General features: G+C 37.4%; 2 protein-coding genes across 3 annotated transcripts; both read left to right on the top strand.

The window, feature by feature from the left end:
* The first annotated feature begins 536 nt into the window (after positions 1 to 536).
* LOC103472861 (uncharacterized) lies at positions 537 to 11,092 on the top strand. The gene is made up of 5 exons (XM_008422717.3): positions 537 to 737; positions 8,068 to 8,234; positions 8,496 to 8,591; positions 8,677 to 8,844; positions 9,325 to 11,092. The coding sequence occupies exons 1-5, from the start codon at positions 593 to 595 to the stop codon at positions 9,478 to 9,480; spliced, it is 732 nt and encodes a 243-aa protein (XP_008420939.2). The 5' UTR covers positions 537 to 592; the 3' UTR covers positions 9,481 to 11,092.
* A 2,105-nt stretch (positions 11,093 to 13,197) lies between these two features.
* Positions 13,198 to 17,064, top strand: LOC103472860 (serine/threonine-protein kinase SBK2). Of its 2 annotated transcripts, XM_008422715.3 has the most exons (5): positions 13,200 to 13,473; positions 15,242 to 15,386; positions 15,485 to 15,687; positions 15,850 to 16,011; positions 16,131 to 17,064. In XM_008422715.3, exons 1-5 carry the CDS (start codon positions 13,468 to 13,470, stop codon positions 16,767 to 16,769), a joined length of 1,155 nt encoding a protein of 384 aa, XP_008420937.2. In that variant the 5' UTR covers positions 13,200 to 13,467; the 3' UTR covers positions 16,770 to 17,064. The 2 variants fall into 2 exon arrangements, with proteins under 2 accessions (XP_081468957.1, XP_008420937.2); XM_081612831.1 differs by lacking the exon at positions 15,850 to 16,011 and having other exon boundaries at positions 13,198 to 13,473.
* Positions 17,065 to 17,659: the final 595 nt, after the last annotated feature.

Genomic DNA, 17,659 nt, shown 5'->3' with positions numbered 1-17,659 from the left:
ATTTTTGTCTTCCTTCTTCCAGGAAGTTACGATTAAAATATTCAGAAATAAACAGTGTTGTTCCACATTTTCCTCAAAAGATCATTTTGAAAAGATAAATAGCAGAAGAAAAAATTATTGGTAGTTTCAGCAAACATTATTTAATTCAATTTTGTTGCTTCCAACTATGGAATAAAGCCACTCTGCTTCTGTTTGTTCAGTTTGATCACATTTTTAAGATTGTTGATCATTAATCTGTAATGTTGTCACTTTTTCTTATGATCAAAAACACAAAGGTACATTTGAAGATGGTTGGAGAAAAATAAAGGGATTTCAGGCGGCAAACTTCCATTATTTTATTAATAAACAATATTTTCTTCCTCCTGCTGTTTTTGACACTATTTCCTTTCCAATATCTTTCAAAACGTTTGCTGTGTGGTGAGATGGAGAGGAATTTTATGTTTTCTACGACTTCATCTTGTTCAATATAAGATCGATTTCATTCAGAATCACCTCAGCAAACAAAGAAATGTGGAGCTTGTTCAGATAAAGTGGGGTGAGGAGGGGAGGCTGGACGGCGTGGGCGTCGAAGCTCAGGCGGCAGCTACGGCTGATGACTCAGGTGATGTGTCATACTCCAAGCTATAAAAGGGAACTTTTACATTTTGTCCACACAAACACAACCACACACACGTACAGTACTCACACTGGACTCAGAGGGACTTTTGTTTACTACAGCAGGAGCCTAAAGATGAAATGTAAGTTTGTTCATCATACTTTTAGAGGAAAACATCATGTGTGTGTTTGTTTGTGTGCGTGTGTAGGGGTGTGTGTGTAAGAGGGAGTGTGTTTGTGTGGAGGAGGTGGTGGTAGTGATGGGGGTGTGGGGTGGGGGGCATTCACTACACGTGGTCTTAACTTTTACTTTTCGCCTGTGAATGTTTGAGAGTGAGAGTCAATGAAAGAATGAATGAATGAGAAGTTGTTTTAGTTCATGACTGAAGCATGAGAAGTGTTTTTTTATTTAATGTGGAATCTGAATGACCCACTGTTTGGCTTCAGCTTGGCTGTGATTGGATAATCCTTTGTGTGCAAGATGGTGTGTGTGTGTGTGTGTGTGTAGGGGTGTGTGTGTGTGTGTGTGGTAGGGATTTCCCCAAATACTTCCAACAAGAACTAAATTGGTGTATTTTTCTTTCCTCAAAACATCTGTGGTGAAATATTCTCCTTACTTAGCAATGAATTTTCACTGAAACCACTCTCATTGTGTCTGTAAAATCCATTTTAATCTTCTAGCTGTTTGTCAGGGTACTCATTTAAACAACTTTACATAAACTGAACTAATTTAGCCAGTCTAACAACAAATCAAAACGACATGAAAAGTTAGGCTTTTTACCAAATAACACCCAACAACTTTCACTGACGTGTTAAAAAGTTCAAAACTTAGTTTGTTAAGAGTGAAACTGAATAAGTGACATGTTTGTTAACAGTTTGTAGTGATTCAATGAGTATCATGTAAATCAGGGAACTTGTGAGTATCATCCTGCCAGATGGAGCGCGCTCTGTGTTTGGTCTTGCGTCATTAAGCGGACACAGTGTTGGTGTTAATTGGGGGAAGGACTCCTCACATCTCATGTTGGTCACTGAAAGCAGCAGCAGTGACTGGCTTTGTGTTTGTGCTGCACAGCTTTGGTTAGAAAGTGAGGCTGGTGATGTTGTGATGACTCCTCTGTTTTGTTTTCTAGCAAAATGAAGAAAACAAAATGTGGTTTTGGGGGAATTTACAGATCCAAACTTGTATCCAAACAGTTTTGCATTGTGTAATGGCAGAAAAGCAGGATTCTTCTTCAGTTTTCAGAGAAACTCTCTGAATGAATCTTTATACAAGTGGTGTTTTGATTTCATGTATTTTCCTTTAAGTTTTTCATAGATTTAAGTAGCTATGGTCATTTTTTGTCTTATCCATCTGGCTATAATACCTGACATAATGTCAATGTCGCAAAAGTCATGGTGACGGTTGAATAAATCATAAGAAAAAGACTAATCAAGAAAAGCGAGACACTCCTGCAGACAGCGACGTCATCATTGCACATCACCAGGACACTTACAGTAATCTGTCCTGTAGCCACATCGATCCTGACTCCTGTGATGAGTCAGCACTTAGCAGATTGCCCCTAGTGATCAAATGTGGTACTACAATTGAAAATACACAGCAGTCAAGAAGCTCGTTTGTTTTCAGCTCTTTGTCTCCATAACTGCTGACGCTGTGAATACACCATGACTCATGCGAAAGCTGGTGGCTCAGCTTCTTTTATATGTGGTATCATCCAGATGGGGGTCAGAGAAATGAAGACAGAGCAACGATTTGAAGGTTGCATTTGGACTTGTGTCGGGGATAGAGTTATACCCTGTAGTAACGTTACACTGCGTGTGTCAACCGTGGTTATAGAGCAGGAAACAGAACGCTGCTACTTGAAACTGTGGCTGCTCACATCTATCCAGTTACTCAGACATGACTTAATATGATCAATATCCACTTTTTACAGGCCAAGGCAGGTGGCTTTGGATTATTTTCACCTTTTTTATGGAACCAGAGATCTCAGCTTCCTTGACTTGCATATAAATCAACAAACTGCAGAGAGATGAAGGTCATTAGATTTACTCACTTCAGCAATGAGAGTCAATAATGTCAGACACAGCTGAATAGACTTTCAATTACTTAATCATGACATAAGCCTCTGTAACTAAGCAAAAAGTCATCACAGGATAGTGAACAAATGAGGGACTGCATGACACAGCATGATGCATTTCTCTGTAATTGTAATGTGAAACCAGAGTCAGACTGAAAACATGTAAATGCTGATTATGGAATAATAGAAGTGTTGTTTTATAAGCAGATGAAATGGATTTAAACCTTTTTTTTTCAAAATTGTATATTTAGGACCTGTCCAGCTGATTTAGACATAGCAAGCAAAAAACTTGACTGATTTAACAACAATTGTCTATTTGCATAACGTAACATTGAGTTCCATTTCTCTAAACTACTTTTCAAAATGGGAAAGACAAGAGAGTATGTCATTCAACTGAGGTAAATGTGTGTTGAAGTATGCTGCTTCCGTAAACTTGCCCATATATAGAGTCAGAGCAGTTATAACATTAAAAACTTCTCATGATGTGACTAACTTGGCTCTTGCCACCATTCATGATCTCACTCATAGTGAGAACGTAAGGGAGGTAATAAAAATCTGTTAGATAATTACACCAAAGGGTGGTGTCTTGGGGTCACTTAAATCCAAGCTTTTTCTTTCTAAGCTTTATTTTGCATCTGTATATTTGAGCAAATCACCAGTTTGCATGATATAAGCTGTGGTTGTAAGCAGAAAGATTGATTGTTTCATAGAAGAGTTGTGGTTTCGTCCACCTGAATAATCTGATGATAATGCAGAGATGCTAAAGGAAGTGTGTGTTTTAAAATCCACCAGTCAGTTTGTGTCTGTTTTCTGTTTGGTGCAGACCAGAGCGGGGGTTTTCACCGAGTTTATGGCTGGAAGCAGCTGCCTGTTGCTGATTAAACCCAGACCCCAAAGATACAAACCGTCACACAGAAGCTGCAAGTCAAGGAAATTAAACTGCTGAAAACTGGGGAAAAAGCAGTCCCTAGTTACTAATTTACTACTAATACTGTTTCATGCCACATTAATGTTGCATATTTTACATTTAACAACAAGAGCCAGCTCACAGCAGGAGCATGGAATTAAAAACTGTAAACATTAGAAAAGCATTAATTTATGAAAGTCAAAGCCAAGACTTCTTTGAAGCGAACAGAGCACCTGTTCATGAGTCGATTCGCTGTCCTTGAGAGCAAAAGCAAAGAGAGCAGAGGAAATAAGGCGTCCACTGAGCACACACAGGAAACGCCAGTGTTTGTTTGTCTGACCCAGCAAAAAAAAAAAAGGGGGCACGAACTCAAACGGAAACTGCGGAAGCGGGTGATTATGTGAGACACTGCACGCACTTGTTTGTGTTTCATGTTTGAGTGAATGTGTTCTGACGAAACGGCCTGCTCCGCACATCAAAGACGGCCCATTCACTCTGCCTCTGAAGCAACTTTACTGTGAGCCGTAATGCTGTCACAGCTGTTTACTCAGCCAGATACATGACTCTTCACTGCTCTGCCTCTGGATGTTTTTCTTCAGGTTTTCTCTTTAGGTTTTTGCTGATTTCTTCCTCAGTAATTTTCCAACTGTTGACTGAAGGTATTCCAGGTTTCCAGTGTGTGTCCTTTTGCTAACTGAATACTCCTTCATTACTGCTTGAAACCAAGATAGCAGCTGATAACAGATAGCTTTATTTTGAATCATTTTAAATGCCTGGCTAGATGTTAACCTGAAAGAGTTTCTGTTTGTGATTTAGTACTCTATTTAGTTTGACTCTCTCAATTTGGATGCAGTGTTGAACGTTTGTGGTGCAATCAAACCGCAAATTTATTCAGTGTAAATAGCAAGAATTTTAATTTCCAGATGTCTTCTCACCACAAGTGCATGCCTCTGAAATTTCTCAGACCGAATAGATTTTTTAAAACTGGAGGTTAATGTGACTCATGTTGACAAATATTTGCTGAAACATTTTACGATTCCCCTGATGAGGGACTTTATCTTGTGCTCCACATTTTGCAATCCCTCTCCCACATAATGTGGGTAGCCGGAGCAAACAGAGAAGGAAAACAAACTTTGAGAAAAACCTCAAAGTGTGTGACGTCATTCTAGTGGACAATCAGGCCAAAGGCAAAGCATACACAACACTGAATCATATTCATAGCTAAGCTAATTTAGCATTAGATTACAAAATGAAGAGGTCAACCTTCCTAGCAAACAGAAGCTTTTTTAGATTTAAACTGTAGCATCCTGTGCACCAGTTACACGTGAATAAATCAGATGCATTCAATAGAATACATTTAAAATTCAAGAACTTATTAGAAATCATCTCTAGACTTGAAAGTTGAATACTGTAGATTTTCAACATTTGTGGATTCAAGCTACAAATCCAGAGTTTTTAAATTATCTTAATTTTATTGTAGTCTTTACACTAATGTTCATGACAAATGAGTAGCAAAGCATAGTTTGAAACTTAATTTAGTGCTGCAACATAATTCACCAAGTGAAGTTTAAAATTCTTCAAAAATTTGAAGACTCAAACATTTTGTCAAAAAGTCTCGCACTTTAATAATAATAATAATAATAATAATAATAATAATAATAATAATAATAATAATAATAATAATAATAATAATAATAGTTGCTTTTGTTGTTTCAGACCATTGACCTTTTCTAGAAATTAGATTTGGACCATTGAGCATGAAGTTTGAGAAAAGGTTAACTACAAATACATCTTTGTAATATTATTCACATCTAATTCACCATTAACATGAAAAATGGATGAAGGAGTCAACAATATGCTTCATAGATTACATGAACTTCTTTTTCATTTACCGCATTGATTTTCATGTAAAATCGCTGGCACAGTTCTTGATCCTCCTACTAACTCCAAAGATATTTAGCAGCTGGAGAACAAATTAACATTTAGAAATTGAAAGAGTTATGTTGAAAATAAAAGGGTAAGCACTGTGGCAACCTCCTGTCTTTAAGTAAACTCATAAATTAGACTCATTTTAGTGTCTGGGAAGCAGTAAAAGTGTCTGAACTGGCCCAACACCCTTGACAAAGGAGATGTTTTCTCTCCAAAGAGCACAGCCCAAGGCGTCAGTCTGCTGATGTCATCACATACAGACTAATCTGAGTCAGAACGGTGGGCTTGCTCGTCTCTCTTACAGCAACAGAAGGCTGAAAGGACGCTCTAAAAAAAAACCCTGCATAGCTCACATTCCATCAGCATGACCTAACACATCTAACGGACAAGCCTTTTCTTTGTTGATTTGAGGTTTGGGGTTTTTAAGCTTGCATAAATCAGTGAATAGGTTTACAGACAAGGAGCTAATCTTGATGTGAAAGGTATTTCTTCTAAGACAAGTGATTAATGATTAAAAACATTTAAAGTACAAGATTCAAACCATTAATTCTCAGATGATTTTTTTTTCTCTATTTTTATTCATCAAACAGAGAATGAAATGTTTGACCTGACAAGTCGTTGTTAAAACCTTAGCCTGTACCTTCAGACCTTACTGAAGCAACAAAAGTTGTTTTTAGAACATTTAAATGTAAGCACAATAATGTCACTAAACAATTTATATACTCACAAGAAATAGTGACAAATTCACACTTTATTAACCCCAATTAAACATTTCTTTATGATGCACCATTTGTATAAACCTTAGAACATTTTTGAAGAGCCAAAGCATTGTTTATGTTTGTCTTGATGGTCCATCTGCTGTAATCCACCCATTCCAGGATGATGCATGAAGTATTTGCAGATGACACTGCAAACTGTCTGCACAGCAAATGCTCTGACCCCACCTCAATGCTCAACAGTTGTTGTTTGAGTGGAAACATGTCCAAGCCTGCAGGGAAATGAAGTCAAGTCAAGTTTCTGATACTTTACATCCTAAAAACATCATACAGTCACCAGTAGTGAAAGTAATAACTATCACATATTGTCAAATCAAAATCATCAAGCAAATAAACATCAGATATGTTGGTCAACGTTCCACAGATGCCAAAGTAGGAAGAAGCTGCATATTTTGTATCAGTTTTAGGTACATAGATACTTCTTCTTATAGTGAGGCAGCAGAAACAGAGGAAATAACTGTAACAAAGAGTATTTCCTTTGTGGTGAGAATGGCCCTCTAGCACTAAAGACAGAGCAACAGTGCACCTCATATTAACCTCTTGGGCTCATTTCACATGTGGCGTTTTTTTTAATATATATATTGTTGGATTTAATTTAAACAGCACTCACATTATTGAAAATTATGATGTCATAATACATGTTTTTGGGACCAACATGGGGCCAGTGTGTCGACCTCTACCTATCAATGCTCTGTAATTTGCATGAATATAATATTTACTTTTGGCAGGGAATAAGGCACCTTAACTGGTTCCATTCCAGGGGATCTTGTTCTTCCAAATTCAGCCCTAATTACACCTGCTTTATGCTTGCAGAGTCACCCAGCAGTCAGTGAGCCAGGGAGAGGTTACCGGTTTATTCACAGGATCACATAGTTATACATGTGTAGTGAGACCTAATGGCAAATTTAGAGAAGCCCAATTAACCTATTAAATGTGTTTTTTTACACTGCGGGAGGAAGCCAGACTGCACAGAATGTCTAAACTCCATGAAAAATCGGCCCCCAGGGGGCTAGTGAACCTGTATTTCAACCACATTTCATTATACGTGAGTTGAGCTCTTTAAGTCGTGTTTAGGCTTCCCAGAAACACGAGCCATGATTGGGCAGAATCTGTTTGTGTTTGACGTTTCTGCTCTCTAAGCATCCGTCCATGTCACAGAGCCTTTCATCCCGTCACAGAGATCAAACTTCTCACAGCTCTTATCTGATTTTTCGAATGACTGTAAATGTCTAGACGACAGAGTACTTTAAAGTTATCTGATAAAACTATTAATGCAATAAACAAGTGCCTTGTAACAGCAAAATAAATGTGAATGATAGCTGGAGGTTTCAAAGTGCTTGACCCAGTTCAAGTGCTGTACAGTGTTGCTGCTGCTTTGGAAGCATCTAGCTTTAATCATGTCAGCCAAAGGGCCTCCTTACTGTCGTGACAAACTACAAGCTGACTGCAGCTGCCTCAGAGCTAATCTTGTGCGTCATGAGGTGTAGAAATGAAAACAAGCGTCGATCCAGTCTTGTGGTTTTTTACTCTGAATCACAACCACAGCACTTCTGGGTAAAGGAGAAGAGAGGAAATCTAAGATGAGCCGCTGGCCGATGCAGCGTTGCAAACACTTGTCTGTGCAGCTGTGTGTACAACCACAGCTGGATGACAGTCAGTCAGTTGGACTGGACTTGGTGGATTCTTTTGAAGGAGAACCAGTCCTTTGTTGTCACAGACGAGGCTTCAATGAAACCAGAACAGTTCTCCGTGGCTCATTGTGTGCGCCTCTCTCCTGTCTCTGCAGTTCTTCCTGAGACTTCCTCGTTCCTGTTCCACCTGCTGCTTCTGACTGAGCTGTTAGTCCGATCTTCATCTCTTCCCATCCGCAGCTCCTCCCACTGTGGATTTTTTGGATCGATGATCCACCAGGTGGAAAGTTTGATGAACTTATCGAGAAGAATCCATCAGCTGGTAAGGCTTATTTCGAACTTCCTTGATCTATAGCTTGACAGTTATTCAACTATTTTCTGTTTTTTTAAAACCTCTGAATTATAGCTTATATCTTTGTTAACTTACTAGAATTTCACTGACGTAGAAACAGTTTGGCAAGAAAGGAATAATTTCCTACCAGGAATCAGGAAAAGTTCTGGGATTTGTCACCTTTACTGGCATATAGACCAAAATAATGACAGTTTTTTTTTTAACCTTTACTTCTTATTGTGTTTTGAACAGAGAACAGAAGAACTCGAACACTTTGAAGATGCCAAAATCACTCTGGATAGCCTTCCTGACTTGTATCACACTGCTGGCCATCTTAGGTCACTGAAGGTATAAAACTATAAAGATAAAAGGTTAAAACAATTTATCTCTTCTCTTCATTCCTAAATAAAATATGTGTTTTATGTGCCTGCAGGTTAATGAATCCCTCACTCAGATGTACGGATACACTCAGTCCTTCAAACTGCATATCGACTGGTTGAAGGTCGCTAAAGAAAATGTCAGTTTGCCCTTCCAGACAGAAGAGGGCGCCAGCTCTCACCTCCTGCAATTGTCCAACCTCATTGAAAAATGTCTTCATCCGGTAGGTCCTCCTGCATTTATTCAAATACGTTATGTGAAATTTTTCTGTGACCAAAGTGCAGAAATTATAGATATTATAAGACAAAAACTGTCAATGTATTCTTAATTAAATTATGCCAAAGGATGGTGAAAAAATAGAAATGTAATATATGTGCAAAGAACATATTTGGGTAAAGTTAAAAGAAATTCAACACGTGTATTAAATATAAATATAGTAAAATAGTGTAAAAACTAAAAATTTTCAAAAATGTCAAAATAACTATTATTTTAACACTTTTTGTAAGTGGCTACAAGACATGTTAGAAGTTTTTATATTTATATTTTATATTTTCTTAAGTTATGATTATGATTATATTATTTTGTTATATTCATATTCTTATTTACTTATGCCACATCTTAATTTTTTTTCTGTTACCATAGTTTCATGAATATGCATATTTATTTGAATCAATCTGATTTCCTTTCTTCTTTTTGTTTTTAGCAAAACAAAGAGGCTCTTCCGTCAATGGCACCCAACCTTCCTGTTGTCTCCAACGCCTTTGATGCCCTTGTGTACTCTGTAGAAATTTCTGACAGGTTAAAAGTTTTCTGTGGATGGTCAAAAAGAGTCTTACGGTTCTTCCAGAAGCATTCTTGAAAAGAAAAGAAAAGAAAGGCCTTGCAGCCCTTTCGGAGGCGGTCCTGCTATTCTAGACAACGTAGGGCATTAAAACATCTTCCACAAAAAAACCACTGTTAACTCCAGAATGTTTTTAAGCAATATTATGTCATGTTAGTGGACTACCTCAAGATGGCAGCGTTAGGTAATCTGCTGTGGTGGTGCTGACCCAAACATCTCAGCAACAACCCATCGGATTACTATGAAAGCTTAAATAAGGATACAAATACTTTTTATTAACTTTATTATCCACTTTTTTCTAAGCCCGTCTGCAGTTTAGAAATGTGATTTTCCAAAAGATTCCCCATATTGACGAGTCTGTGTAAAAACTCATCAAAACAAATTCACAAAAAAAACGTAACATTTTAGGCATTTTCTCTTTTACTAAATAGCTGCAAAAATGTCAATTTGCTTAGTTTTATGAACAGAAGTGAAATAGTGAGAATAAGGAACCTGTCTGGCAGCTTCATTCACTCTAGACATGATTTTGGTTTGCATTTGATGAAAGTATTTAAAAGATATTTTCTAAATGATTTAAGAATAATTTTACCATCCTAATTGAAAAGCTACTCTCTCACTGCGTTGATGATATTAGGCATCAATAATCATAGAGGATGGAAGAAATTATTTCCTGTGCTTTTTTTCTGCATTTGCGCCTTTTATCCATATGTGAAAAGTATTTTTAGACAAAAAGTTTTAGAAATAGATAAACTCAGAAGATACAGAAATTAGAGTCTATTTTTCTTAGACCATTTTGCATTTATCTAAACAACACCCACGGGAAACAAACAAATATGCCCAAGTTCTTATTATTTTTCCTGCGCTTCTGCTATCATTATGCATCAGGTGTGTGCTGTTTGATTACTAATCAATAACCAGAGGTTAAAAATGTTAGTTTCAGTTGTTTTACCAGAACGTCCAGCCTTACTCAGACTGTTCTTTGCTTGAATGTAGAACTTTTGCTGATAATAACATCACTAACCATGATCATGGCATTGACTGTTTCACCATTTGATTGAATGTTTGCCAAACAGAAAGAAATGTCTGTTTAAAATGTGTATGATGAATAGTGTTGATCCAAAGCCTCTTAGTGCTACTGGTATCAGAACCATCTCCATCTGATGTGACTGAGATCAGTGGTGAATTGTTTACAAAGTATTTTTTTAAACAGGTTGTCATATGAATTTCTTTTAAGAGAAAGCAGAATGTAGGTTTATCTCGTAGGCTTGAGGAAATGTATATTTTTCTTTTACATGTAGCCATTTGAACTGTATTCATGCACTGTGCGAGGTAGTGTCACTTGCGACCTTTAACCCCACTGAGACTGTTTACACTCACAGTGCCTGCCAGGTGTTGATCAGATTGATTGATAAGAAATATGGATTCTGTAACAACTGTTCTGTTATATTTTTTTAACCTATTTAGAATGCTATTTATCAGTTTTTATATTTTGTATTTCAGCTTTGAGATGCAGGCATCTCATTTTTTTATATATATTGTTTTATGTCACATATAATATTAATATTAATGTGTTATTGTTATTGTAACTTATGCTATTTATATGATTATAATGTATTGGTTTTATATGTTTAATGTAATTAATAAAATAAATGAAACATAAAGATTGTTTCAGTGTGGTGAATAAATAATGGACTGACACAATAAACAAACAAACCCAAAAGTCAAATAAATTATAATTTTAACTCCAAAATGATCAAATATAGACATTTATTTTAAATCAGTCTCTGTAAAAATGTATTTATCAGGGAGCCTCATATATGATTTTACAATACTCCTCAAAATCCTATTTATTGTGTGAATAAATATTGTGTGGAGGTTCAGACACATTTATTATTTTTAAAATATGTAAAATTTGCAACAAAATCAACCAATTTAGCTTGTATGGTAGAATTCAAATACATAATTTGAAGATTTAATTGAAGATTTGTTTTTGGCAGAAAGAATCGCTTAACACTTTATGTCAGGAAATAGCTCTGATTGTAGCCTAATCTGTTAATAAACTTTGTCAAAAGTCAAAAATACATAAAAAATTTAAAAATATTCAAAATTTGGAAGTATAGGATTTTTTTTTATCAAAAGACAATGGAGTTTATAACCTTAATCTGCTAGTAGACCTGACAAACCTAAAATCATTGGAGTTACAGGTCCACTGTACAGAAATGTGACTCCTAGTGGTGAGAACCTGAAGTTACAACTAATTATATCTCCAATCTCTTGTATTGTCCCACAAAGGGAAAATGTCTGTCAATTTATACAAAGACAGATTATAAAAATATATAAAAGAGAATAAAGAATAAAAATCCTGTGCAATAAGAGGAGCATTTCAACATAAATGTTGCATAGTTATAAAAAAATATTCCAACTGAGCTGGTTAATTAAAAATGTTTCTTTGAGCTTTAAAAGACAGACTATTTAAAAGATGACTCTAGGACTGCATGAGTGAGCAGGGGAACAGAGTTACATAACACCAGCATGTCGATGAAGGACCTCAGACAGATGATCTCACACACAGACAGACTTTCATTGTAACAGAGTAAGCTGTGTAGAGTACATGTAGGCCGAGGCCACAAGCGACAGCTGACACTGGGATTTACAAATCACATGGGGTCTGGGTGTTAGAGGAAAATCCTTCCCCTGAACACGGAGTGAGAGAGAACATGCTTCTGTGTGCAGAGAGTGAGAAGGATGTGCGAGAATTTACTGGCTGACAGAATACAGACGAGTCTAGAGGAGCCTTCACATATTACCCTATTTGCAATTTGAAGGGAACACTAAAGCCCCAATGCACTAAACACAGTCATCCTTGAGGTTTAAATATCAGCTTTTAACTGATATCTGATACTTGAATACATGTTTGGCTGCTTTTAGATGTTCTCTGAAAGCTGTAATCCTATCGTATGCCTCACTTTACTTTGGTTTGCAACCAGCACAGATAGAATGTTTCACTATGAGATTTGATGAAGCAGACAATGGTGATGGGATTTTAAAGAGCTGCTTATCGACTGTCATGATCTGAAATTTCAGTGAGGCACAAAACCAAGTTAAAATCAAGTTGTGCTTTCTAGTCCTCATGGATGTTATGGCAGCAGTGTTAGCTGTAATAGAGCTACATTTCTTTTAGAAAGTACAGAGAGCAGAATATCAGAACACAAACTAAAGTCTCTACTTTGGACCGGGAGAGAAATTATCACACTGCCAATGTTTTTATGATGATAGCATCCTTTGAAACTTAGATTTGATAATATGATACTGAGGCTTTGACATGATCCGAAAGATTTATTTCCACTGTTTAAATTTGGGTTCAGAGTTTTTCTGTGAAATGCAACTTTTAATGTCTAGATAAAAAGTGACTCAGTTAGTCTGAGTTCATTAGGAGACTTGGCATGAGCAAAGAGTCTCCAAAATCAATGCTGTTTCCTGATGATTCCACACAACAGCAGCATATAGAGAATAAAACCTAAAATTGAGCCTTGTGTTACACCATAGTTTTGCTCCCTCACTGCCATTCTTAGAAATTGCAGGGAAAATGTTAATCTGAAAGATGAACAACCCAGATGACATAAAACAAAGAATCACGTATTAAATGGAAAAGTCACACACACACACATGCACACACACAGACTTTTTTGCACAGCCCCATGCAGAAAAATTCATGACGCCCTTCAGGGTTTGTCCAGCAGGAGCAGCAGACTAAAGGCAGGAGGAGAGGACATGACGACAGAACAGCAGCTGCTGAAGACATGAAAACGTGTCCGAAATCTAGTGAATAAGTGAATCCATCAAGATAAAAACTTAATATTTAGAGCTCAATTTTTATTTATTTTTTAATTATAGCACAGAAAACCAGGGAGAGAAATATTCTGACTGCTGCACCTGCTGCATGAAGCCTTCAGCAGTAATTTATTTTGATCAGATCTAAGGACAACATCAAACCAGGACTCCAAGATGACAGTAAGTTGAGAGCAGTGCAGATATCGTCAGTGATGAATGTTGCAAATGAAGTATAATGTGTGCTTTCAGAAGGTAACAAGTTTGTCCACTTTTTTTAGACAAAATTGATTTTTAGTATCTCCGGTGAGGAACAGCTTGGATTCTGTCTTTACAACCAATGTAAATAAAACTGAACATTTTCAGAAACAGTAAAAAGTAATTGTCAAAATTAATATTCACACTTGCTCAAATTTTAATTTCTCAATTTAAAGGAAGAAAACATTCATTGCAATAATTTTTCACAACATGACAATAGAAATAATTTGTCTTCACCATGAGGGTTGAAAACTTCCAACATGGCTTTTCAAAATGATGAGAGTAAAGTTGCTAAGCAGAAAACTAATACTGGACATTAAAATTAAAATGGTTCACTGCAGATTAAAATAAAGCTTTAACATTTTTAAAGTTTGCAAATATGACAGTTTTATTGCTGCAATAAGAAGCTAGCAGTTGCAGATCAAAAAATACTTGAAAAATGTATTGAGAGTGCAAAGATTGTTTAATATTTTTGACAGTTTTTTGAATGCATCATATGCAAACTTTGGAAGATTATGGAGTAAAGCATGGTAAATATTACTGTATATAAACAGTGTATTTATATTAAATACATGCTTGCAACCAGGATCATCTTATATCAAAATTGCATAAAAATATAATTCAAAGTTTTGCCCAAAATTGTTCATACCTCTGGCAGATTTTAGATTGAAATTAATTTTACATCAACAAAGACATGTGTTTCTCATAGGAACCTAGATAAAAATACAAAAATATAGGTATATCTTAATTTATCTTCATATTATTGAGATTTAAGTTTTTATTTTTTTAAAAACTGGCATAGCAATAATCTACACCCTTCTCAATAAGAAAAGGAAATCTGTGTTGACTTTACAGTAATTAAACTTTTATAATTGCTAACCACCCTCCTGCAAGGTTCTTTCATGTTATTCTTATGATTTATGTTTTCTAATGACATCCAAGTCTTTGAAGTTAGAAGGCCTCCTTCCCATCGCCCTAATGTTTAGCTCCCTCCAGTTTGGACTCACAGAAACATAATATTACTCCAAAGCAGAATAAACATATTGGTAAAAACTGAACCTATCTGCCAGGTGTATGTTAACTTTTGTGCCTCACTGTTCTTCTGTAATTGTTTCTATTTTGCAAAAGGTTTTGTTTTTTTCTGCTCTGCTAACATAAACCCAACAATGAATGAGGTTTGAAGAGCACAAACCAAACTGAAGTTCCTCCTACTTTCAGAAGCTGTTTGTCCGACCAAAGCTGAGGAATTCGGTGTCAGCATGCAGAACATTTGCAGCTCTGATTTGGACTCTAATGAGAAGTAATGAGCTGCCCTCTGTTTGGATCTATATGTTGACACCTAATCTTGGCCTGAGAGGTGCCAGCTGCAGTGGAAACATCAACAGACAAAACCAAGAGCAGTGTGTGCGACAGGGTTTCATGTAGCTATTAACAGACATGTTTATGTCTGTGGATAAATGTTATCAACGTCACCATGGCGACAATCAGTGCTTGAAGCGGTCGTGTTGCATTCCCAAACGCTGTCAGGAATTCAGTTCATAAGAGAAAACTAATCAGCAAGAATGACTACGTTCAAATTTAAAAACCCACTTAAAAAATGTTAAAGTTTTTATAAAGTTTTAATGTTAAACCATTTATATGTTGACTTTCCAGTTTGCCGAGTCTCATTTTAACTCGTTATCTGTTTCTCAAGGCTGCCACAAAGCTTCTGGATGAGATGTGTCATCTGACGGCTCAATCTCTGACAGCGATGGACACGTCAGAGCACTTCCAGGTCCTGAAGCTGCTGGGTGAAGGCTCGTATGGAAAAGTAATGCTGGCTGTGCACAGAAAAAGAGGTGAGAAAGTTACAGAGAAAGAAAGAGGTGAGAAAGAAAACAGTTCCAAAAAACCAAACTTGAAAGTAAAAAAATGTCGTTCCTTCCATTTCCCTCAGGAACTCCGATGGCGTTGAAGCTCTTCCCACGGGAATCCACCTCACTTTTCTCCTTCCTGAGGGAGTACAACCTCTCTTTGTCGTTCTGCACCCATCCGTCTCTGACCAGAGCTCTGGGAATCGCTTACTCCACCCCGTCACATTACATCTTCGCTCAGCAAGCCAGTCTCTTTGGTGATCTCTTTGACGTAATCACACCAGAGGTATGCAACTAGGGCTTTAATTTGTCATATAAACTGAGAAAGAGACTGATGAGGACAATGTTTCAAAGGTATAAGCTGTTTTAATGAAGGATGGTCAGCTCACAGTCTTTCTGTCCATATAAGAGAATATGGACAGAAAGACTGATAAACCTTGGTCTACAGGTAGGGATGGAGGAGGACTGCTGTCAGCGGGTGGTGTCCCAGCTGTGTGGGGCTCTGTCCCACCTCCACTCCCTTGGGTTTGTCCACAGAGATGTCAAACCTGAGAATGTCTTTCTGTGTGACTCTGCGTGTCGATGGGTTAAACTTGGAGACTTTGGCATGGTCAGTCCAGAACTACCAGAATAAAGTATAATATGCCATAATAAAGACATTCTTGCCAATAAAAACACATGAACCAATTGATTAAATGTGGCTCTTAAATATATTTTTGTTTCCTCCAGGTGAAGGCCAGGGGAACCAGAATCCCAGAGGTCTGGTTTAGTTCCCCTTACTGCACCCCGGAGGCTGAGATTGCTCGAGGAAGCGAGGACAGCTGGAGCAGCACAAATGACGAAAACGGTAACTTTCAGGAGGAGGGGGATGGAAAGAAAACAAAGAAGCAGAGAGTTTGGGCGTCTGTGGAGCCCAGCACAGACAGCTGGGCTCTGGGCATCCTCACATACGCCATGCTCACCGGCAGCCACCCCTGGGCTGAGACAGCCAGCGACTGCTGCTCATACGTAAAGTATCGAGATTGGTTTGAAAGTGCAAAAGGTCCTGATGATGAACTGGATGTGTGGGTAGAACCTGAGGCCGAGATCACACAGGGAGCCACTGATCTGAATGGAAACAGACAGGAGGATGGTTCACCTGTCGCCCCTCAGTTTGCCTGCTTCACACAGTTAGCCTGCTCCTTCTTCCAGTCGCTTCTCGACCCCAGGCCGCAACTTCGAGGACGACCTGAGGATGCTCTGAGTTACCTTGGAGACCACTGGATAATAGAGAAAGAGAGGATGAGACAGGAGAAGGAGAGGAAGAAGAACAGTGGGAAGACTGCAATTAAATCGGTGAAGGAGATGGAGGGGAGAGGAGAGCGGTGAGCAAAGATGGTTAAAGAAGACTGAAGACTGTGATCAAGATGAAAATGCAGTCATGCTTGTTACTTAGCATTGCACTGTTTTAAAATGTAGCAATCTAAAATCCTGTTTATATTTCTGAATATAAATATTGCAAGCTCTATTTTTATAATTTTTGTAATTTAAGCAAATATTTTGTTTATTTTTTGGGGATGTGAGATATGTGAAAAAGTTAGTCACTGTAGGAGATGCCATAGAAACCAAGTTATGCAGTCATGTTACCTTAATTTTTCATAATAAACTCTATAAAGTTATAATATACTCTGTCAGTGTGTAATTTTGTTGTGGCCAGTACCTCAAGAGTTACAAAAGACTAAACACACTCCAGTCCTAGAGCGCCAATATCCTGCAACCTTTGATGCATCCCTGCTCCAACACACATACAAATATAGCAGAAGGTAAATTGAGTCAAAGGTCTATAAAATTTCCAAAGTTTTACCTCTTAAATAAGATGAGAAAAACTCTGGAATAAAATTGTTAAGAATGTCATGGTTTGTTGGAAAGTGTGGGAGCATCAAACAGTTTCCAATATTTTTGAGGATTATTTGTCTTAATGGCAGGATTTTAAGTTGCAGTGGACCCAAACAAAGAAAACATTCTGACAAAAACGAGGAAGTTACAAAACTAACATGAGGAGGAAAGAACATGGACCTAATGAGTGTAACGAAGGAATCCTGCTCTGAATGATGGGAACCAAGAAGCCCGAGCACTGAGGAAGAGGAGGAGAGCGTAAAACCAGGTGAGCTTAACCAGAGGAATCCAAAACAGCTGTGGAAGAGTGTGAATCAGAGAGGCAGTGGAAACAAACACAAAAAACACAACAGGACCTAAACTAAAACATAGATCTACAAAAC

Source organism: Poecilia reticulata, chromosome 11, assembly GCF_904066995.2.
Source record: "Poecilia reticulata chromosome 11, P_reticulata-male-v2, whole genome shotgun sequence".
Lineage (NCBI taxonomy): Eukaryota > Metazoa > Chordata > Actinopteri > Cyprinodontiformes > Poeciliidae > Poecilia > Poecilia reticulata.
Note: the sequence above shows the minus strand (reverse complement) of the source record. Positions and strands in the feature narration are given on the sequence as shown.

Excerpts from the sequence above, each read along its gene's own strand:
- LOC103472860 (XM_008422715.3), top strand. Across the intron at positions 15,387-15,484 it reads GGCTGTGCACAGAAAAAGAG|GAACTCCGATGGCGTTGAAG; the intron begins GTGAGAAAGTTA and ends CATTTCCCTCAG. Across the intron at positions 16,012-16,130 it reads AACTTGGAGACTTTGGCATG|GTGAAGGCCAGGGGAACCAG; the intron begins GTCAGTCCAGAA and ends TGTTTCCTCCAG.
- LOC103472861 (XM_008422717.3), top strand. The coding sequence starts at position 593 with ATGACTCAGGTGATGTGTCATACTCCAAGCTATAAAAGGGAACTTTTA. Across the intron at positions 8,235-8,495 it reads CGAGAAGAATCCATCAGCTG|AGAACAGAAGAACTCGAACA; the intron begins GTAAGGCTTATT and ends TGTTTTGAACAG. Across the intron at positions 8,845-9,324 it reads TTGAAAAATGTCTTCATCCG|CAAAACAAAGAGGCTCTTCC; the intron begins GTAGGTCCTCCT and ends TTTTGTTTTTAG.